Source organism: Primulina huaijiensis, unplaced genomic scaffold, assembly GCF_012295235.1.
Source record: "Primulina huaijiensis isolate GDHJ02 unplaced genomic scaffold, ASM1229523v2 scaffold42345, whole genome shotgun sequence".
NCBI classification, from domain to species: Eukaryota; Viridiplantae; Streptophyta; class Magnoliopsida; order Lamiales; family Gesneriaceae; genus Primulina; species Primulina huaijiensis.
Window position 1 is genome coordinate 1 of NW_027360150.1, and position 23,309 is coordinate 23,309.

Genomic DNA, 23,309 nt, shown 5'->3' on the forward strand with positions numbered 1-23,309 from the left:
TATCATCGTGGTTGGCATCGCTTCGGGGTGTAATTCCCCAACAGACAGACACAAGTATATATAAATATATTATAGATTGATTGATAGTGGCATGTTTTTGTTGGCTAATTACACCGAAGAGATGCCGACCACGATGATAATATAGTACCCAAAAATGCGGAATAAAATAACCAACAAGAACACAAAGATTTACGTGGTTCACCCAATATAGGCTACATCCACAGAGCACTGCAACTATTATAACTGGAAGAAATATTACAACAAGTGTATACACCAATACACTCAATATTTCTCACACTCCCAACCCGAGTATACCGAGAAAATAATTTTTCTAACTCACACAAGAGAATTCCCGCACTCCAGAAAAAAATACACTCTTTTTTTCTATGCACTCTCTTTTTATCAAAGCTAAAAAGCTTTTGATTTTGAGATACAATAACTAAAGGAATTGAGCTCTATTTATAACTAATTCCCTCGTCCAGCTTTATAATTTTTTCGATGTGAGATTGTGAGAAACCACCTTTTTTTATTTTATTCAATGGTGTGGTCCTTACCAAAGAGTTTTGTTACTGAATATGCTGAAACCAAAGGAGACGAGAGTGATAGACTGCATGGGGCCAGCTTCTACAAAATACATGCTAAAGTAGCAGCTACCAGCTTGCCTTGGATTATTCTAGGGGTGTCAATCGGATGGGTTAGGTTGGGTTTCGGGTCAACTCGCGAATTTTTTTTTTCAACCCGAACCCGAAGCAACCCGAAAACTCTCATCCCGAACACGAACTCGTATAACCCGACTCAACCCGTCTAGCCCGCCTAACCCGAATTTTATTTATTTTTTTTAAATTTTTTAAAAAAAAAAAAAAATATAGGTAATATTTTCAAAAAAAAAAAAAAAAGTTTGCGGGTCAACCCACGACCCAACCCGAAACCCGCATAACATGACACTAACCCGAATCCACCCAACCCGAACCCGAAAAACCCCAACCCGAACCTGATTTTTTTCGTGTTGGGTCGTGTCGGGTTGACGTGTCGTGTCGTATTTTGACACCCATTATTCTTTCTTCGTTTTCCATTGTTTGGCATCACAAATTTGTACTCAACCTGTTGTTCAGTACTAATCCCCTGTGGCCTGTAGGTCATGCATGAAGATGTCCATCTACAACTCTACTTCCTCGTCTACAAGTGGTTTCACTATCCGTCTATGTTGTAATCTTCTATTATAATATTTGAGCTTGTTAGAGTAAATATTACACGACTAATTAATATCATCATTTTTTACATCAAACTATTATAGATAATAGGATAAATAACTTTTCAAATGTAATCATTAGATTTAGATGTAACCATTAGAACACTATCATATCATTCTTGTGTATCCTATATGATTATTGGATTACTTTGATTTGATTCTTCTGTATTTTTTGTGCAAAATATAGAGGCATATCATTACTCTTTAATTCAATGAAATCATTCATCTTTGTTCTTCATCTTTAGAATAAAAGTATCATCACCACTTTCCTCCCGTAAGTAGCAAATATTATGTTTCTTTTTCTTGTCATTGCAAGTATGAAACCGATTCTTTACTGTGTTGTCAAGTCATTGGGAAGCTTTCTTCCAAAGCAATTCAATTCGTGTACACAGAAACAAGGAATTTGTATGCAAATGCAGACATATATACCAGTTATTCTTGTGAAAACTAGACAAATTTGTTCTGTTTGAGGAAATTATCAAGCTTAGTGTCATGAATATCTTTTAATCCGTGGTTAAGCTTGCACAAGTATTAGAAATAATTCACCACCAAAGCTGACTTGTGGTTGCTCAATAAAAAGAGGTTTTATTAAATCAAGGATGAGGTACATAGTATTCTTCACTCATTAAGTAAACAGGACAGAATGTATGCTTTCCGATTACAATTGGATCGAGTATCAGAATCTATGTACTGCAATAGGTTTATGATAAATGAAACACACAGGAAAAAAAGAAAAAAAAATTTACCTCACAAGCCTTTTAATGAATTGTTTTTCCACGATGGTCCTTCTGGAGGCTGCCATTTGCCTTCTTTGTAAGAGATATATGGACACCAGGATCATTGTGACGATTATTACAATTGTAAAGGATTGAATTGTTTACCTCCTGAACATTGCTATTCAAGAATACAGCTGTTTGCGAAGACTGCATTTCCATTCCCTTGCTAGATTTTCCATCCTTGTTTGATTTTCCTTCTTCACCACTTTCATTGCTCGACTGATCCAAGTTACTTCCAATGTAATTGTTTTTATTTTTGGACATACGCTGAGGGTTTCCCGATGGCTGATTTTTCCTCTGGTTCGGACGTAATTCCATTATGGCACCTTTGTTCTCCCCTGCAAGCGTTATCACCTTCATGTCCGACTCTTCAGAATCAGATTTTTTTTTGCTAGTGCCTTTAGTGTTCATCACGTGGTCTCTCCTTCCACTGGAATCGACGCGTTTGTTAAGAGTATTAGTCAATTCCTTCGGCTTTTCAGTGGTTTCTTGAACTAGCACTTTCTTTTGTTCAACTTCAGCAGGGAACTTTGGCTCGCTCTCATCTTCAGTCTTCTGGGTAGGTGGCAGACTGAAAGGAGATGGAGCGTTTGATAAATGGTTGATTTTTGGAGATTGTTCCGGGGTTCTCTCCGAAGGTTTTACTGTTTTCGGAGATGAAATAGGTGTGGCTGTCTTGTGCCCTGGTGTGGCACTAATTGCTGCAGGACTTGCAACAGGCCTTGAGACTGGAGAAGTCGGCATTGAGGAGGATGGCGATTTTGTTTTTACTTTAGGAGATGCGGGTGTGGGAGAAGATGATGGTAGTACATTTCTTGAAGCTGTTATTGGTGCTTTTGGGACTGGAGGAGTTGCATGAGGAGCAATGGTCGGGGAAGTTGCTGGTGGAGTCTGGGGTGGCAGTAAAGTGGCTGGTACGCTTGGTCGAGTTGGTTGAAAAGCGGGAGGTACAACTGGAGAACTCAGTGGAGATTCAACTTGCGCTGGTGGGGGAGCAGCAGTGTCGGATGGTTTAATTGTAGACTTTGGTGGAGTTGCAACCTCTACTGGGTTTGTAATTGGGGACCTTCCTGGAGTTGTTTCTGGTGCTGCGGTTACAATAGGAGACCTTGGAGCAGCTGCATCTGGTGCAAGGCTTGACATTGGAGAACTTGGTGGAACAGGGGGTAATGGTTGTGGAGCTTCAGTGCTAGGCGGAAGTGTTGGCTCTTGAGTTTGAGTTGGTAGCACAGGTTGCATAATTGGGATCGCAGGAATTATTGGGCGTGTTATAGTTGGCATTGGTTGGGGTGGACGGATGGGAACTGGCTGTGCAACTGGAGGCTGAAGTGGAGTAGGATTGGGATTAGGTGTCGGAGGTGGTGCAATCGGACGATTACCTAATGCAGGGAACCGAAACCATGCTGGACGAGGCTGTTGGTTAGCCATTTCAAAATATGGGATAGTTTAAAATGCTATAACTTGTCTCTGAACTATGATGAAAAGAATACTGGAAATGATAAGGATTAATCATCTGGCTACACTCATGTATATATACTTGAAACACGCCCCTTCCACGTCTATAGAAAAGAAAGGAAAGACGATTGGTGAGAAAAGTATCGGTTCTGGAAAAAGAAACTACAGATAATAGCTCAGAGTAGTCATAGTTAAGGTTGGTATCACCTATTGGATGCGGCCATTGACAAAAAAAAAAAAAAGAGTTAAAGTGCTGCATTCAGCTGTCCCACAAGGGATTCCTTAACTTCTACTTCACGCACGTCCCATCACACTTTTGAAAGCCATCAGAATAAATCAATCTCAGTGGTTTTAGCATTTAAATTATATCCGTCGAATTTTGCCGTGAAACGCTTCTAAAATTGTCAACTAAATACCTCAATGCACAAATCGCGGCTGCTTGAATTGTCAATGTTCCTGCATCGCATATCATATCCTGACGGTAACGAATAAATTCATCACAAGAAGTGTAGTTTTCTTGAAACTACAGAAGTTATGTAGTGTTAATTGGGTTACTTGAGCTTGGATGAACTTTGTGGTTCCACCGCTGGACGTGTGGTTGCCTTGACTTTGCTTGTTGGTACGTCGATTCTAAATGTCGTTTCACCTTTAAGTTTTGAGGCTTGCTGGTTAAATCAGCAGCCTACCCAGAATGTCATGTCTACTTTGAATTGAGCAAGTTATCACTACAAAACCGGTATTCCATGTGTCGTAAATATAATTGGAAGTTGAACAAATACAGTCTGGTGGAATTTATTCTTTGAAAGTGGCTTCTTTGTCACCAAAGTTTATGCCCCCCCTCTTTTCAAAGAAGCCTAATTTTCTTTATCCACTTTTAACGACACAAAAGAAAACTAATTATGCCACCTTTGTTTATTTATTGTTGCAGTTTTGTACTATGTAGATTATGGAGTGTCCTAACCTCACATTTTGAAGGCCTTAATTGCTCTTTTTCCACGGCATTAGCATATGTTTTGACTATTCATTTTTGTTTTTATTCGAAATCGATATGTTAATTACTCTTAAGGTTTTCTTGAATTAATTGATTTGATTTAAAGGGAGATATTTTAGATGACATATTCATCTTAGCTGTATTTCAAATGCATCGCAATTATTATTTAAATTGCATATTTTGTTATATAGTATATTTGAGACGGTCTTGTGGATCTTTATCTGTAAGACGAGTCAACCGTGTTAATATTTACAATAAAAAATAATATTTTTGACATAAAAAGTAATATTATTTTATGAGTGACTCGAATAGAATATATGTCTCTCAAAATTGACTCAATGTCTCACAAGAATTTATGTATAAAATTAATATATATTTGAAATCCATCAATCGCCACTCAACTTATTTTCTTCCATTTATGATTTTTTAAACTCGAGTTGGGGCTTTTTGATGAGCCGAAGATTGAGCTAAATTGTTCATGGGGCTGTTGCCTGTTTGGGAGTTTGAAAATAAATTTTAAATATTTTTATGTGTNTTAAAGTCGTTCGTATTTTTTTTGTTCAACGTGAAATGGTATTGCAAAAAGTGGGTGAAGTAGACAAATGAGGTTCAGTGTACTTTTTTATTTAAAAAAGGCCATAAAAAACAAAAACCAAACCAGGTATTTTTGTTTTATTTACCAAATCAAATCAAACCAGTAATAATTAAAAACCAAATCAAATCATCACCTATATTTTTTTTTTGTTTAGTTTGTTTGGATTATGTATTTTAAAATTTTCTATAATTTATTCAAAAGAAATATTTAGATTATCTTTAATATATTTTAAATTTTATAAGTTAGTTATTATAAATAAATAAATATCAATACACACATATAATAAAAACATTTATCAATGTGGTGTATGCATCACACTGATATTACTTACATATTTAGCATAAAAAATAAATCCTAAAAATAATTAACTTTATTTTCGAGAGAACTAATAATTTTCAAAAATTAGTAAAGAGAATAAGAAAAGATGATTCCAACTAACAAGTTAGCATCACAATTATGCTTTCGTAGAGTCGGTCATTTGTTTTCTGGGCAATATGGTAATTTACTCACTTTCTTTTTTCACTTTTTCAAGAGGCCCAATAAATCGGAAGTTGTTGGTCTATTTTTTTTATTTTAATTATCTCTGTTGTGAATTAGAGCAACAAATGATTTTTTAATAAGTTGGTTTTTTTTTTTCAAAGAAAATTATAGAAAAAATGTACAAACAGTTTTCATATTTTTCCTTTATTTGATTTGATTTATTCAAGAAAATAGTATCGTATATACAAGAAAAATGCTAGTAAACGTAGAATCGGTATTATCTATTTAAGACAACTGAAAAAAAAAATATATAATTGGGACATATAAATTAAATAGTAAAGAGAGCATCTTGTATGTCTATCACTTGTGAGTGAGTTTTGGGTGTGTCGGTACTAGGAAATAATTAAGATGCATTGGAGGGTCTGGTTTTGCCACAGTATTTAACCTCACCAATCTTGTCTCCATATTTATGGTCACCAAAATTAGATTCCCACCCAATTAGGGATGACAACTTTTTCCACGGGTTTGAAGTCCGCGAGAAAAACCCGAAACGAGGATGGAAATGCCTGATTTTTTCGGGTTTGGATTCGGGTTCGAGGATTTTTTTAAATCACCAATGTAGTTCGGGACGGATATGTGATTACTATCCTCATCTCCGAAATCCCCGAACCCACCTCGAAAATAATATCAATAATAAAATAGTAGTATTATTAATATAATAATAATATTATTTTTAAAAATATTAATAATAATATTATTATTATTATTGATATTAATATTATCTCTAATGATAATAGATAATATGAGTTTTGGTTTGAGAAAATCTTCAAATCAGTCATCGTTTTGCCATATTAATATTTTTGAAATGGGAATGGGGGCGGGGATGGGAAGTTGATCCCCGAAGTTTCGGGTTTGGGGATTCCCCGAACCCGAAAAACGAGGATGGGGTGGGGATGGAATTCAGGGACTGAGATGGGAATGGCAAACCCGCCCCGACCTCAGCCCATTGACATCCCTACACCCAATAATAATAAAACCAAAAAAAAAAAAAGGGAATTGGTGCACATCACAGCCATGAAATCATTTTCCAGGCTAAAACTTTTGGTATTTAAATTATCATGAATTTTTCTTTTAAAAAAAATATGTTAAAACTTCGGTTCCTAAAAATATTTAAAATATGTCAATATCGTCTTATTTATATATAGACCGTGTGGCCACAAATCGTCTCAGGCTTAAGATTAAACGAAGTATCTAGATATTCAGCCGACAATTAATTGATTTTACGTCATCATTATTTTGTGACAACTTCGTTCGAAAAAATATGTTAAAAAGAAGCCCATAATACCCTACATACACCGAATTTTCGAAGATTGGGGCATTAAAATTCCAAAGTAGAGTTCCGATCCCTAGAGAATAAAGTGGCACACCCAATAGAATCTTATTCATCGATCATTTTTTTACAAAATAAATTATTTAATCGATGAGATATAAATAAATATAGAAAATTTATATGAGTTGTCCTTTTCGGTCATCCAAAGTGCTGCCCGTTTTTCTGTGATAACTACGATTTATTTTAAAAATTAACGACGATTGGGCTATAATTTGAACCACACAACTATGTATTTTTTTTGAAAAAANGAAGTTAGATTTCGTAAAACATGAAATAATATTTTTTTAAAAGATTGAAACAGTTCGTCAGTTCCGACGGTTAATCAAACTTTTAAAAGATGCGTATTTGTGTATATATGGTATTAATTTCTTATTATGTTTAAATATTTATAGATTTTAATTATATCTAAAAATTCAGATATGTGAACATGTATTAACTAAATAATTGAGCGGAAAAAGTAATCATATAATGAGTAGACCAAATCCACCGTCTACGTTGACAATTAATTAGTCTCGTCTTCAATTAATAAAATTTAATATATACGCTGATGCAGATTTCATGAAGTGTTCGCAAACACGTTTTTTACTCGGAAAATCTTACTAAGCGTCGCTTTGATTGGCCAGGCGTAACATTAAAAGCGTGTCTAGCTAGCTAGTTTCATTCATAAACTAAGATTTCGGTGAAGACTCGTTGCTAGGAAATTAATCTAATTAATTGATGGAACCGGACCAGATATCTTGCTTCGATATTTTATAATTTGTAATTTTAATTATATAGTATATACTATATATAAAATTTACTGTCTTAGTCTCATATAAATATATATAAATCTCATATATTTATATTTTCACACAAATTACGAAATCATTGGAAATATAAATTTTACAAATAAATCTTATAATTTATATTGTTTAATGACTGCTTTCAATATGATAAAAAAAAAATGGAAGTAGTTAGTGTATTTAGAGTAGGTCTCTTATGAGACAGTCTCAAGAATCTTTATCTGTGAGACAGGTCAACCCTACCGATATTCACAATAAAAAGTAATACTATTAGCATAAAAAATAATATTTTTCATGGATGATCCAAATAAGAGATATGTCTCACAAAATACAACACGTGAAACTGTCTCACACAAGTTTTTGCTATGTATTTAATGATAAATATAGATTGATAAAAAGAACATAGAAAATAGTAGGTGAGTATGGAAACTGGACTACATGTTTTGGGATGGATAAAAAAAATACAACTTTTATATTAAAGACGGATATAGTGTGATAACTTGACTTGTATATATTGATTATGGTTAGAGATATCAACGGATTTGGGTTTGCGACCGGTTTAGCCAAACTTGGATCCGTCTCATCTCACTTTTAGTCCCGTCTTATAAGTTATACCCGTCACAAATTATATAATTTTTAAAATTTAATCAACACATAATAAAAAAGTCTGAAATTAATAAAAACATTAAAATTAGTTTCCAACTTTAAATTAATAATATTTAATAATAAAAAATATTATCAAAATTTTTAATCTATTAATTTATATCCATAGTTATGATTGTATCGACGGGTTATTAACTCATAATGCATTAATGTCGTCGGGCAGACATGTTGACAAAAATGGCAATCCTCGGATAGGGATATACGGATTATGTTCCTCTTTCGATTTTTTATTTTTAATTAAAAGGGCATCTTTTTCTCGCAACAAATTTTCTCATATATGAATTTTAGAATATTATGATTTCCAGAAACACTTAATTTGTTGTTATTTAATTTTTATTTTATATATATATAAAAAGAAACGAAACAAAGAAAGAAGCAAACAGGATTGATTTTCATCGGACCAATACCTATTTTGCTATTCATACCAGAACTAGTCTCCTCTTCGCTCGAGTGATCCCTTTATATACAACATATATGTATCCTCTCGGGAATCGAAATTAACAGTCAACCAATCTCTATTGCTACGGATGGTCATGTTTCCTTTACAGTTGATATGGATCATTTTCTCAGTTCCATGCTCACTCTTCATCTTCCGATTGTTTCTGCATCGCACTGGTCTCACATACGTCTTCAGGAAATTTGTCGACTGGGTCAACGACGGGATTCACGTCCATCTAGTCCTCAAGGTACCCGAGTTCAACGATTCCAATAAACAAGAAAACCAGTTTTTTAGCCGGGTTTTGCTGTACGTCAGTTCTTTGGCTTCATTAGAGGACTCCGATTTCACCAATCTCTTCGCCGGGAAGAAGCCCAACGACATCGTGCTGTCCATAGACGATGATCAGATCGTCCAAGACTCGTTTCTCGGAGCCAGGGTTTCGTGGCACTATAGGGTCAAGAGGGATTGTGATAACCAGGTTGTTACGCGAAGTTTCGTGTTGAAAATCAAGAAAAAGGATAAGCGTTGGATTTTGAAACCTTATCTTCAACATATACACACTGTTTCTGATGATATTGATCAAAGGAGAAACGAATTGAAGATTCACAATAACATCAACGGCAGGTGGAAATCGGTTCCTTTCCATCATCCGGCTACTTTCGATTCGGTCGTTATGGACCCGGATTTGAAAAGTAGAATTCGGTGCGATTTGGAGACATTTCTTAAGTCAAAGCAGTATTACCACAAGATAGGCCGTGTTTGGAAACGCAGCTATCTGCTGTATGGCCCCTCTGGCACCGGTAAATCCAGTTTCATCGCCGCCGTGTCGAATTTGCTTGGTTACGACGTGTACAGCGTTAATTTGTCGCAGGTGGCGGATGATTCTGATCTCAACACGCTTCTGTTGCAGACCGCGTGCAAATCATTGATCGTGGTCGAACATTTGGATCGTTACATTTCGGAGAAGGCCACGGCGAAGATCTCGGCAACCGGTTTACTGAGTTTTATGGATGGGATTTCGAATTTCCAAGACGAAAAGATCATGTTTTTCACGATGAACAGCAAAGAGGGGATCGATTCCGCGTTGTTGAGGCCCGGAAGAATCGATGTTCACATCCACTTTCCCAATTGTGATTTTAATTCTTTCAAAAATCTGGCCTGCAATTATTTAGGTGTCAAGGAGCACAAATTGTTCCCACAAGTGGAGGAAATCTTTCAGAGCGGCGCCACCATGAGCCCGGCAGAGATTGGCGAATTGATGTTAGTGAATCGGAGCTCTCCAAGTCGCGCGTTGAAATCGGTGATCACTGCCTTGCAGTCCAATGGAAGGAGCGTCGTAAAATCTGGACCGCAACTGTGCAACCGTTCCTCGTCTTCGCCGTTGCCTCCGTACGTGACGGGGGAAGCTGGTGGCGTGCTCTGGAAGGACACGGTGCCGAAAGAGTTCCGGAAGTTGTATGGACTTTTGAGGTTGAAGAGTTGCAAGAGACCTGGATCGTTGGATCATCATGATGACGAAATGATCGACCGATAACATTTGTCAAGCAGTATGGTACACAATTTTTTATTTTATTTTTTGTTTAATTTGTTTGCTTTTATTTTCTTCGGAATAAAAAAATAAGGTGTATTTTACGTTAAATTCTCTTCTTTTTCCCATTTGTCCCTGCAATTGATGGCGTAGAGTAATGGGTGACTTGGTTACCTAATCGGGGGACGAAAATCCATCTTGTTTTTTATATTTCAAATCGCAATATGATTTATTCAAATAATTATGTATAAATTATTAAAAATTAAAAATATTAAACATCATGAACAAAATTAAATTAATAATTGACAAAACATATGATTCATCGATTTTTTCTTTTTTTGAAAAAATCGATGATAAATTATATCTCACCCACGATAAATGATTAAAACACTACATTGATTTTAAAAATTAAAAACAATATTACATGAATCAAATGTTTTTTCTATGATTAATTTTATTTTATTCGTGTATATTGTTTAATGCATTTATTTTTTTGTCTGTGACTCTAGGGGAATGTGGAATAAAAGTTAAGGCACCTGAGAAACAAGATTTGGAGAGTGATCGTCGCGTGTTTGTCACATAAATAAATAAAAAGACCAAATAAACAACCAAAAAAAGAGTAAAAGATAAATCATCAGTTTGTTTAACACTTTTTATACTGCATTAATGTGCACTACAATTCGAAGCCTAACTTTTATAAACACGTGCGCGCACACACACACGAAGAAGAACCAAAAATGATAACATGGAGTATTTTGTATTTGGTTCAGGCAAGCTTTTTCGAGACCGAGTCATGTGAGAAATGCACGCGTGACCAGCTTCTTCCACTGGAATATATATCATGCTTCTTTCTCCTCACATTCGAGTACTGTATATAAATTATTGTACCTAATTTGTTTTTCATTTTACCCAACCTGATTGAAGCAAACGGACTCTATGATTGGTATTTGTTGCTGCTTTCCCAGCATAGATGTGGATGGATGGATGGATGGACGGACGGACGCTTGTTATGTAAAATCAAGACACTCTCAATCATGGCCAATACATATGTTATTTTCACTATTCTATGTCTTATTTATCGGGGTTTTTTATTTTAATTTAAATGATACTTATCTTTTTTTGTACGTTGTAATATTTGGATTTGATCGAATGAATCTCTTAGTTGTGGTTGCCCAAAAATGATATATAAGACATACTAGGTCAAACTTACAAATAAAAAAGATATTAAATATGGCGATTAGGGTTGTTTTTTTTTTTTTGAAATGAAAATATCCATTACTCAGTTAATGTTCCCACAATCGTGGTTGATGGAATTACAAATAATATCTGGAGGATGATACGTAATAAAAAGATTAGGAAAAAATATTGTCGCGCGTGCCAATGTATGAGCCACCATATTTGCTTTTCTTCTAGCATGTTGGATTTTGAAAGAAGGGTGAGCTTCTAGAATTTGACAGCACCCGAAGATAATCAATCCAAACTCTGTGTAGTCTACATTCTTTGATCTTATTGCCTTGACTACCGTCTCTGAGTCCGTTTCAAAGATAACATCCTGGAGTTCCAACGAGGATGTCCAATTAATAGCATCAAGAAGAGCGAGTGCTTCGGCCTCTTTAACATCAAACAATCCACATGTCACACATGTTTTGCTTACCATGAAATTCCCCGTTGAGTCTCTTACCAAAGTTTCAAATCCCACTGCTCGTTGTTCTTTAAACAAGGCTGCATCGACATTGCACTTCATAGATGGCGACTAGGGTTGTTGTTTTTATTATAGTTATATAATTTCAAATATCGTCAAATTTAATAAACATAGAGGAGATGAATTTAAAAAAATGCGTAACTTAATCACCTACGGCACGTGAAACAAGTCAACAACTGCTACTTTTACTAATCCATCGAGGTATATTTGGACCTTCTGACTCATGTTTTTTGGTGAAAAATGGGCTTTGAATTTGAACAATGGGCTCCGTAAAGAAAGACCTTTACCGGACGTATAAATTATAATTGATTTTGCTGTTGGTTTTAGGTTTAGTTATCAAAGAGGCCTTTATAGGTTATAGCCCATGGGCTTTCCCTCACGTGTGTCAGGCAACATTAGGGATCCGATCTCGCAGCTATATAATGTTTTCTTATTTTTTGTAAGATAAAATATATCACCAATTCTGACCTGTTTTCATTTTACGGTGGGCTAGGGTTCTTCAGTTTGTCTTTACGAAGGCGGAGGTAATATGCGTTTTGTATCTTATGATAAAATCTGTAGGACGATCTCTTATTGTGTTTCGCGTTCGGGATAATTATTGTAATGTTTTCGCCTATTCTCGCATTGGCTACTTGTTTCCCCAGGTCAAATCTGTGAGCTAAGATGAGGCCGATATTCTGCGGAAATTTTGAGTACGAGACTAGGCAATCGGACTTGGAGCGATTGTTTTCCAAATATGGAAGGGTTGACCGCGTCGACATGAAATCTGGTACTCGAAGAAGATTTTAATTTGTTTTGCGGATCGATTTATTAAATCTGGAGTCTTTGTCTCTTTAATTCTTTTTATTCGTGCCGATTCATTATTTTCTGTTTTGATGTAGTCTTTGGAAGTAATTTAATTTTTTTTTATCGAACGATTGAAGTGTTTTTGTACTTTGTAGCACCCGCTGGTGGCTAGGGTAGCTGTATCTTTATTGAGGATTTTTAGTAGAACGCATTTGGTGTATGGTTGTTGATACATATTTGAAATTGTTTTCTCTCACGAGTTTCGTGATATTTGATTCACACTGATTAGAACAAAACCCATAACCATTCTTTTTGGATTTGTTCGAACTTCGTGGGACTGGTATGGTGTTCTTAACCGTACACGCAGTAGCTGAGGCCAACAAACAAATTATAAGTTGTCTAATGACACTTGTTTCTTCTGCACCTGAAACCTCAATGAAATCACCCCTCCAAATGTGAGAGTGAGGGCATTCATTGCCTTGAAAAACTGAAAATGAAATGGCAGGGCAATATAATATTTGTCGGGGAAGATCTCCATATTTAAGTGTTTGTTTTGACGCAGGAACATTTGCTAAAGGAAATGAGCTTCTATACCGGCTTGCAGTCTTCTCTGCAATAAAAACTTCTAATGCCAAGTCTACCTAACTGCTTACCTGCTCTCCTTATGGCACATGGAAACATTCTACATATCTATCACTCAATCCTCCCTTTGATTTTCTTGAATGCTTAAAGTTGCTCTGTCACCAGAATGGTAATGGTGAGGTCTATGAATTCATCATGTCATGCCTACCTATAATGATAAGGGTTCAATGTGTCGAGTTATCTCATGCCTACCATCACTAATGATAAGGCGTTCAATGAGGTCTAGCTTGCCATTTCTTCAATACTGAACTCTGTGCTCTGAAATTGATGAAGCATGCTTAGCAATGACTACTGAGGCCTGACACAATGGATCTAGCCTTTACTTGCCTACATCATAATTCGTCTTGCTTTTGTTCTTCATGCAATGCCTCTACATCCTTTCATCAGAACCTTCACATATTTGCAGGTGTTGTATGTTATTTTTATTCTCCGCCAGGAAAATTATCCTGACTTTGCCGATACAAGTTTTCAAGGCAAGGCCTCAGTGCTGGTTTTATGCCTTGCCTCTTCTTCTCATGCTTTTTTTTCTCCCTGCAGGGTTTGCTTTTGTGTATTTTGAGGATGAACGTGATGCTGATGATGCCATCCGTGGTCTTGACAACATCCCCTTTGGGTATGACAGGCGCCGCTTGTCAGTAGAATGGGCAAGGGTATTCTTCCTTCTAAATGGGTTTATAAATTTTTGTTCACTGGATGTGGATATATCATATATGTTGAGCATGATCCAGTTGAAGCTTGTATTTTCCTTCTCATTTTTTTGTTTGGTCTATTTTGTTTGTAATTGTTAAGAACATCGTATTATTAATGTTATTATTGTTTCAACAGGGTGAACGTGGTAGGCATCGTGATGGGAGAGCAGCAAATCAGAGACCTACTAAAACGCTGTTTGTTATCAACTTTGATCCTGTGCGTACTAGGGACCGGGATATAGAAAGACACTTTGAGCCTTATGGGAAGGTTCTCAATGTCCGTGTCCGGCGGAATTTTGCATTTGTGCAATTTGAAACCCAGGAAGAAGCCACAAAGGCTTTAGAATGCACACACATGAGGTATGCTTGACAGTTGATTTGGTTTGATTTGGTTTGTGATTGTATCTGTATCTTATAGCATGACTACGTTATGCTTTGACTATAATTTTACTCCTGTGCTGACAAATTGTATTTTGAATTTGCAGTAAGGTACTAGACAGGGTGGTTTCTGTTGAATATGCCCTGAGAGATGATGATGAGAGGGGGAGTGGAAGAAACAACAATAGCCCCAGAAGGGATTTTGGGAGGCGTGGAGGTAGTCCTTACCAGAGATCACCAAGCCCAGAGTTTCGTCGGAGTCGACCAAGTCCTGATTATGAGCGTGCTAGAAGCCCAGTTTATGATAGGTATAATGGCCCTTCATTCGACAGAGCCAGGAGTCCAGAATATGCAAGATACCGGAGGTAAATGAATTCCAGGAAGTACTTACTTTGTTGCTGGTATTCTGTGGTGTTTTCTCATCCACAAAAATGAATTCCTCGAATGCATGTTTAGTTGTTTCGTATTTCTTTTACAGCAGGTCACCTGTTCGAAGGTAAAAAGCTTCATGGGGTGCTAGGCAAATGGAGGTTGATTTGTTTTTTGATATGGTAGTCTGTAATATTCTACTTCCTTCGTAATGAAAGTACCGGAGACTTACTTGGACTTAGTTCCTCCGTTTGTATTTCTAGTTTAATTGATTCCGATGATCTGCCAGGATCTTATAATTGGAAACAGTTGTTATGGATCGTACGATGGAGTTTCTATTATGCATATAGTTTCACAGGAATCCAATATCTGTTTGATGTTTTATGTTGAATTTTGTGTCATCTGAGTAAAAGGTTAGAATAGCGGACAAAGTACTTTTGAATTGAAAGAAGTTGAGTGGAGCACGAATTGTTGAGGTTCCACGATGATACTTCAATCTTATTCCCGAAAATATTTTTCAAAGAAAGAATTTACCCTCTTTTCATTTTCTCAAAATAAAATCAAAATTAAGTAAATCTCATTTTCAATTTTACTCCCAAACATTTTTCTGTAAAAAAGCGGAGGATACACTTTCAAGTCTCGACAGGCATCATGATCAGTTGAACTTTTTCGGAAAATGTTATTTCATGAATGTTAGAATATATTGATTGCTAAATAATTCGAATATAATGTAATAGCATCATGAAATATTAAAATATCTAATGATATTATAAAATATAATATATTAATATATCAATCGATTAGAACATTATTTTAACTACTTTTATAAAATTTGTTTTTTGTGTCTGTCTTCCAGAATTTTTATCAGTTTTTTGAACACACATTCCAAGTAGAACCAAGTACTCAGACAATTATTTGGATCGACTGGGTTCAACTTTTCGTGGTCCATGCTTAGTGGCATCGTCCGCTGTGTAAACTTGTAAGGACAATAAGCACTCTACGATACTCACCTATATAGGACTAAAATAGTGTCTTTAAATGTTAAAAAAAAATGACTATAGATTTTTATTTAGCAAATTTTTAAAGAGAAAAATCATTTTTTCTAAAACATTTACAAACACTGCCTAAATATTAACTGTTCATCAATTTTACAAATAAGCTAGGGGGAAAATGTAGGGGGCTATCTTAATCTTGTTCGGGTTTAAATAATGAAAAGTCGATTATTTGAAGCTAAATGTATATTTACTGATGATGTATTTGAAGACGTTGATTATATAATAAGGTCTGACTGAAATCTACAGTTAGTTGATGTAATCTATATAATCCATCGACATATTCTAACAAGCAAAGACTTGAAATCTATGATTATTGCTAATGAGAAGCTATAATTTATTGGGTTATCTTCTTCAACTTCTTTATTCTCTGTTTTCCACAACATTTTTACTGTTCAATATTAATATTCTGTTGACAATAATGCATGCATAATTAACTTTACATTATTTCAAAGTGTAGATACAAGCTTTGTTTAATCCCACTCGTCTCGTGTAAAGTTTGCACACACACTACATTATATCATTCAAAATTATTTACTAATGTCGTGGGTTATTACATATCAATTTACATGAAGCAGGGATTTTTAGACTCCCCGAGATCATCAATTTTGAAGTGGAAACACAAAATTTTTCATGTGAAATTCATGAGAATTAAAATATATTAACTTTCCGAAATATGTTTGTACACAATGGTTGAAGAGCAACAATATCATTGGACAAGCTAGGCAAGGCTACCGATGTTCATAAACAATCTTGAACTTTTCGAGCACAACCTTTCCTTCCTTGTATTTTTCAGAATTCTCGTAAGCTTTTTCATACTTCCATCCCAGGACCTCTCCACAGTCGCCGCAGTGGACGTCAGCCACCATGTGAAGTCCTGTCATCAGCTGCCGGTCTTCTTTTGGCCCTGAAAGTACGTTCGTCGTGTGTGAAAAGAGAAACGCTCTCCCGTTTCTAGACTGATTCAGAAAAATGAAAACAAATTCATCGGGTCAAAATCGAATAGTTGAAGCTGATTAATTTAGAGAACACAACTTGGTACCCTCAACTTTCTTCTTTGAATGTTTGTTGATCTTGAGCCAGATGATATTGAAGATGGATGGTTTTTTTTTTTTAAAGCATATTATACTTGAAGAAATTAATGGAGAGAAGACACATATATAATTAAGCATGAATTGCTTCACCTGAAATCCTTTTGAAACGATATCATCGTGAAGAGCAACAGGATTCCTGCATCTGTAGCAGCTGTAAAACCTTGGACCGATCAAATTATCTCCCATCTTCCAAATATATGTTGGAGAAATTGGATTAAAGAATGTTGTTGTAGGTCAGTGGTAAAGGTTGAACAAATGGGATATATGTCACCGTCAATATATACTTCATTATATGGAAAATAATTTTCTTGCAACAAATTATAATATTTGTTTAACGTGGTACGTACAGTCGGACAAATTTATGATAATGAGCAAGAAAATAAATAGTTGATGAGGAAAGCAAGCGGGGATAAAATAAAATATAAAAACTGATGATTCCGAGCAAGTTAACGGTGTTATTATAATCAATCGAAAGTGATATGGGATTATTTAAAGGGTTCCACTATTATAATAAAAAATGTCAACAAGACTAAGAAATGACTTGTAAAATGTTAAATGACAATTTGTAGGTACACATTGGCCTCGCGAATAATTCATGCACATTCGACGGTGATCCAACTTATTTTCATGAAAGGCAATATGGATCATGGTTGTTAACTTTATTGTCCGCAGATCACGATTTCTTTTCCCGATATTTGGAACGCAAGAGGTCACCATTATAAAGTGCAGAACCCAATTGTTATCTATTTTTAATATGAAAAAGTTGGGAAAGTGTGGTGGTGCTCTACCAATTTCATGATTTTCAACTTGAAAAAGTAGAAGTCACGAGGGCAAATGAGTCAAGATCAAACTCGCTAGTGCAGACTAAAACATATTTGCTTAGCTCAAATCACATTATCAGTTTTCGAGCTCTTGTCAAAAAGCTCAACCTGATAAAAACCCATATTTGGTATTCTGTTTTCTTGTAGTGTGCATGCGTGGAAAACTGCAGAATAACAAGTATGTACAATCTCATAAAACCAAATGCAGTAGTAGTCTACAAAGGAAGCCACATCCAAACAAGGATGTTCCGAAAGGCTCCATCTCTTGCCAACAAAAGAGAAGAAAAAAATGCACAAGGACGCTCGTTAGAAATATTCAACCTGAAAATTTTAAAACTTGGATACTAGTAGGCAGAAGTATTGAGCAAACTAACCACCATTGCTTGTTCAATGAAAAACAACTTTCTTTTTCGTCACCCATCTCTTCTTGGTGGTCTCCATGGCCTCGTGCCTCATCCTGGAAAGTTCTTGAAACCATTGTTGGTATTGTGTTTCAATTGCATCAAGCTCCACTTTCAAATGAGTTTCAGGATCTGCATCAAGCAGAGTCAAACTCGAACAACTGCTTGTTAGGCTCCCAGCTTTGGAAACTCTTCGTAGCTGGTCGAGCAATGGACATTCTAAACTGCTATTTCCAAATTCATGCATTACACAGTCGTAATATAAATCCCGAAACTCCATCTCAGAGACTTCTCCATTACAATCTTTAGAAACATTCTCATTCTTTATTGAAGAGACTTCACCCATAGCCTCGTAAGTCAGCGATCCATCCGAAAATGTGTTGTTTCTTGCAGGAATAAAACATGGAGACATAATAAATGCTCCATAAGATGACACAAAACTGGAATCCCCGGACAAGTCAGTCTGATCATGTTGTCGTTGCCGACAAATTTGAGGATCCATTTGAAATTCAGATCCATCACCTTGTTTGACCATTGACTCAGCTGGACAATCAGGTGGTGATATCTCCCATAGATCTCTCATCAATGTTAGGCCACTTGCACTTATCTCTCCACTGGAGTGACAATCAAATGAAGGCTTCCAGTTCGGTAAGATTCTTATTATTAGGAAATCAATAAAGTCAGCAATGAAAGCAACATCATGGTCCGCTAACTCTAACTGCTCAACCATCTCAGCTGCAACTGCAAGCGCCGTGTCTGAATCGAGATAGAATAGAAAATGTATATTCCTCACACGGCCTGCATTAAAAAACAAAAAGCCTCTGAATCCAAATTTGCAAAAGTAGTTTGGTCCTATTACACATCACTCTTCTTTTAACATGCACCTTTGGATGATTCAAAGAAATTGTTGGTCTGACATAAAATACACTGAGGGACAACAAATCCAACAGTATTTGTTATACGGGGAGGGGAGTATTATCCAATGTAGCATAGAATAGACGAAATAGTTTAGAAAAACTAGGCAATTCCATACTTACCACCCTGATCAGCAATGCGAAGGGTTAATGAAATGGAGTTGTCATCATTTTTCTTCCCCTTCAACCTAAATTCATTGTTATCGTGTAAACGTTGAAACTCCAGCACAGAAGAACTAGGGGTCATGCAATTAGAATCTGAACTCACAGGCAGAGTATATTCAGAATCTATATCCATAGAACGAGGACCACAGTTCATTGATCTCACAGAATGAAGAACTTCTCTCGGTATGTGTAATGAATCATGAGGGCTTTCTTTTGCATGGTTAATTTGAAGAAACTGGTCTTTAAGAAGTTCCTTTGCAGATAACCTTTGAGAAGCTGGAACCAAACATTTCTCTATGAATTCTTTGACTTCAGGAGAAGCCACCTTGCCAAGAGAAGCAGGTTTGACACCCTACCAAAATGGTATACCTTAGGATGCGCTTTGGCATAATCTGTCACAACGCAAGATCCAACGAAGAAAATAGGTGAACTTACTGATGTAACTTTCCTATATATTTGAGCTGGATTTTTGCATTCAGCGTAAGGATATTCCAAAGCAACCATTTCCAGCATGCACATTCCAAAGGAATATATGTCAACTAGTTCATTATATTCCTCTTCGTAAAGCTCTGGAGCCATGAATTCCGGTGTTCCTAACAAAACAACTCAGGAAGTAAACACTTCTGATACTGGTCATTTCAGTTGTAAAAGTATGAATATGGCAGTATACCAATGACACTCTTAGCAGTAGGCTGCTGCATGATGGTTGCCAATCCAAGGTCCCCGATTTTAACTTCCCCACAGTTACCATTAACGAGAATGTTGTCACATTTTAAATCCCTGTGAATTACAGGCGGGTTTTGACTGTGAAGATAGTCTAAGCCTCGAAGAATCTGCCTCGCCCAATTCTTTATAGCCTTAATATCCACGCTTCTATGCTTTTTACGGTATCTAACAGCCAAAGTACAAAATATTGGTTCAAACAAATACCTTAATGATGCCATTGGCAACCAAAAAACAAAGAAAACAACAATGCGTACTGTCTTAGGCTTCCAGAGGTGAAAAGCTCGGTGATCATATTAATAGTCTTTTTCTTGTCATCAATCCATGCATCATAAAACTTGATAATGTTTTCATGCTTCATTTGTCTAAGAAGATGCACCTCGGTGTATAATTTTTCCAAATCTTCAGGTGAGCGTAACACATCGTCAATCTTCACTCGGTTCCACGCACATTCTATCCCATCCAGCTGGTCAAATGCCTTAAAACTACATAAAATTTTCATTCACTAAAAGAGTTTTCTAGCCATTGTCTCCACCGTTGTCAATTAAATTGCACAAGGAAAAAAAAGTGAAGTTCGAGTATTAAATACATACACAGTCTTGAATGCACCCTTGCCCAGGACTTCATTATACTGCAAAACGAGGCATGAAGACCAAGTGAGTATACACATTAAGCTTCTCTAACTCAAAATCAAAATGAAAAGCCCCGGTCACATACATGAGAGTCACAGTTCCAGTTATTTGATCATATAAAGTCAGATATTGAACTTGAATAATGCTATTGCGTTGGCCACTTTATTTATGAACCACAATTTTGAAGTCGAATACAAAAAATGAACATCATTTCAAGAAAACATATCTTTGAAGTAACTAAATTGACCAAAGGATGAAGCAAAATCCATGGCACTGGAAACTCAATCTGATCGTTTTTAAGATGATAGATACAACAATGGGGCATCCACAAGGACTTTACCATCTGGTAACTATAAGAAAAGATATTAAAAGAATAATGCTAAAGGTACCACAAATATATGGTAGCATTCTCTCTTATTAAAAGGTCCATAAGCTTAACATAAAAAGATATGAATAAGTTGTCATTAGGAGCGCACGCATCATATGACTTCTAAAAAGCAGCAATTTTAAAACAGCATAAATTTAACAAGAAGAAAAACAAAACTAGAACCACGATTGCAAATGCAGAAAGGTGAATAGGTGCAGAATAAAATTACCCTAACGTATCGAGCCCGAGGACATGTCTCCAAATAATCAACATCTGCCTGATCATATCCACAACAATTGACAGAATAAGCTGACAAATTATCGCTACAATTTCCTATTGAAGGAGGGAATCCAAAACCCCCGCTGGTTCTCATCACGGTAAAAAACAGCAACAGCAGCAGCAACCACGACAAAAGTAAATTACCAGAAGCAAAAACAACCCAAAAACCAAAGAGAAAAAACAACGGCTGCCTAAGAATCAGAGGAGGGCAGTTTGGTAAAAAGAGGTTCGTGCTTTTCCGTCGGAAAATGCCTCTGACGCAGTGTAGCAACAACCGAAAAGCGATTGCACGGGATTGAATCGGGATTGCCATTTCCAATTCTCATTTGTGGTAACGTCTAGAACCGACACATCGCCAAGATTCCACAAGAAAATTGTTTGTGAGGCTAATTTGCAGAAAGATCCACGGAGACTCGGATTAGAACATGCGCTTCGTGTCATCAACGTGAAACAAATGTCCATTATATTTCTACGACGTAATGCTATAATTCTAATGATAAAAATAATATCTGATCACGATTCATTAGCTCACTAATTCGTGGAAAAATATATCCTAACACCTGAATTTCTATGATCTTTTCGATCCAAACCCAGTTCTAAAAATGAAAATTTTATTTTATGGAAGAAAAACAAAAATAAAAAATAATATTCTTGTCTTTTATGGGTTGTGGGGTTAAGAGATTACAATAGTAAAGGGGAGAAATGGGAAGGAGAAATCATGCGAAATGCAGGAAATTTTGGTAGTTGGGATGAAATTTGAAGGGTATGTAGATGAACAGACGGGATTATTATTATTATCTTTGAAAGAAGAAAAGAAAAAGGGCAAAAAGGAAAATGATTTGAAGCGGAGTAGACGGAAGAACAGACACTTGTTAGGCATCTGGGGCTGTGCGCCGGCTCGCTTCATTATTTTGGCCGTCGGCCATGTGAGATATGATTCTAATTTTCTTGGCTTATTATTGTTAGATAGAAGTTGAGTTGATATATTTGTTTCTATTTGGAATTGTTTCAATTTATTGTGTTTTAAACATATGTTTTTTTTGTTATTAATCTAACTCGAGATAAGATTTTAAAGAATTCTTTAATTTTTTAAATTGAATTATCCGGATTAATATTAAATTAATCTCAAATTATCTAAGGTTAATATATAATTTTTTTAAAAAAAAATAGACCACTCGGCATATATGTGACCCCGTCATTATTATTAATTTATTTTGTGACGATAATATCCGTAGCCAAGAATGTTATTAGTTATTGTTTTATAATCTTTAGCCTTTTTTATGAGATAGATTTAACTATAAACAGTACATGATTTATTACCACACTCAATACTTGCACATGATATATTTAATTATTAAAGTAATTTTTTATTATTAAAAATGTGGAAGATTACATTATTATAGTTTACTAAAAATCTCACTTAAAAAATTATCAAATTTGGTTTTTATAAGAAGTCTCTTACTATTTGGTTATTTCGAAAAGATTTCCTAAGAAAATTAATTCATTGAGCATGATTTGTGACCTTTTAAGTAAGTTAGCTATTAATTGAATTATGATTTTAAAAGTAAGGTTCATTACACATGTAAACAAAACAAACCACTCACGAGTTATTTGGAACTCGACTCGATAAAAAATTCGTTCGATAAGATTATCGAGCCGTGTTCGAACTTAAGCTCGTAAGTTCACAAGCTTGTTCGTGAGCTCAAGCTAGCTCAAGCTTAGCTAGTTTGTGTCTAACTTGAGCCCAATTAGTTTATTGGACCTTGAGTATACAATAATAACTTGTATTGTCTTATTTCGAAATTTGCGAGTAAAGGAAGTGATTGAAAAACTATAAAAATGAGAATTCGGCCCTTTAAATTCTCATATATTAGTTGAACATTTGGCTAAGAATATTCGACGAGCTCGAAAATAATTTTGTTTAACGAGATCGAAAATGAGTCCGCT

General features: G+C 35.7%; 4 protein-coding genes and 1 long non-coding RNA gene across 10 annotated transcripts; 2 read left to right on the forward strand and 3 right to left on the reverse strand.

Annotated features, from left to right (window-relative positions):
* Nucleotides 1-1,990: 1,990 nt before the first annotated feature.
* On the reverse strand, nt 1,991-4,369 carry LOC140969564 (uncharacterized). Its single transcript, XM_073430950.1, has one exon. The coding sequence runs from the start codon at nt 3,451-3,453 to the stop codon at nt 2,008-2,010; it is 1,446 nt and encodes a 481-aa protein (XP_073287051.1). The 5' UTR covers nt 3,454-4,369; the 3' UTR covers nt 1,991-2,007.
* A 4,377-nt stretch (nt 4,370-8,746) lies between these two features.
* On the forward strand, nt 8,747-11,498 carry LOC140969574 (AAA-ATPase At2g46620-like). 3 transcript variants are annotated; one of them, XM_073430967.1, is made up of 2 exons: nt 8,747-10,372; nt 11,119-11,498. In XM_073430967.1, the coding sequence occupies exon 1, from the start codon at nt 8,909-8,911 to the stop codon at nt 10,352-10,354; it is 1,446 nt and encodes a 481-aa protein (XP_073287068.1). In that variant the 5' UTR covers nt 8,747-8,908; the 3' UTR covers nt 10,355-10,372; nt 11,119-11,498. The 3 variants fall into 3 exon arrangements, with proteins under 3 accessions (XP_073287068.1, XP_073287070.1, XP_073287069.1); XM_073430969.1 differs by having other exon boundaries at nt 8,747-10,367; nt 11,314-11,332; XM_073430968.1 differs by having other exon boundaries at nt 8,747-10,367; nt 11,119-11,302.
* Nucleotides 11,499-12,486: 988 nt separating this feature from the next.
* Nucleotides 12,487-15,275, forward strand: LOC140969569 (serine/arginine-rich splicing factor RS31-like). 4 transcript variants are annotated; one of them, XM_073430957.1, is made up of 6 exons: nt 12,487-12,574; nt 12,695-12,819; nt 14,016-14,128; nt 14,304-14,527; nt 14,653-14,910; nt 15,024-15,275. In XM_073430957.1, the coding sequence occupies exons 2-6, from the start codon at nt 12,714-12,716 to the stop codon at nt 15,043-15,045; spliced, it is 723 nt and encodes a 240-aa protein (XP_073287058.1). In that variant the 5' UTR covers nt 12,487-12,574; nt 12,695-12,713; the 3' UTR covers nt 15,046-15,275. The 4 variants fall into 4 exon arrangements, with proteins under 4 accessions (XP_073287058.1, XP_073287059.1, XP_073287056.1 ...); XM_073430958.1 differs by lacking the exons at nt 12,487-12,574; nt 12,695-12,819 and adding an exon at nt 13,658-13,884; XM_073430955.1 differs by lacking the exons at nt 12,487-12,574; nt 12,695-12,819 and having other exon boundaries at nt 13,838-14,128.
* LOC140969571 (uncharacterized) lies at nt 12,686-13,622 on the reverse strand. Its single transcript, XR_012173959.1, has 2 exons — nt 13,403-13,622; nt 12,686-12,822 (listed from the first exon to the last, which is right to left on the reverse strand). It is a non-coding gene; the product is annotated as an uncharacterized lncRNA (long non-coding RNA).
* A 2,778-nt stretch (nt 15,276-18,053) lies between the features above and the next one.
* Nucleotides 18,054-22,296, reverse strand: LOC140969568 (probable serine/threonine-protein kinase WNK7). Its single transcript, XM_073430954.1, has 7 exons — nt 21,313-22,296; nt 20,678-20,715; nt 20,342-20,569; nt 20,032-20,252; nt 19,797-19,954; nt 19,320-19,713; nt 18,054-19,080 (listed from the first exon to the last, which is right to left on the reverse strand). The coding sequence occupies exons 1-7, from the start codon at nt 21,673-21,675 to the stop codon at nt 18,269-18,271; spliced, it is 2,214 nt and encodes a 737-aa protein (XP_073287055.1). The 5' UTR covers nt 21,676-22,296; the 3' UTR covers nt 18,054-18,268.
* Nucleotides 22,297-23,309: the final 1,013 nt, after the last annotated feature.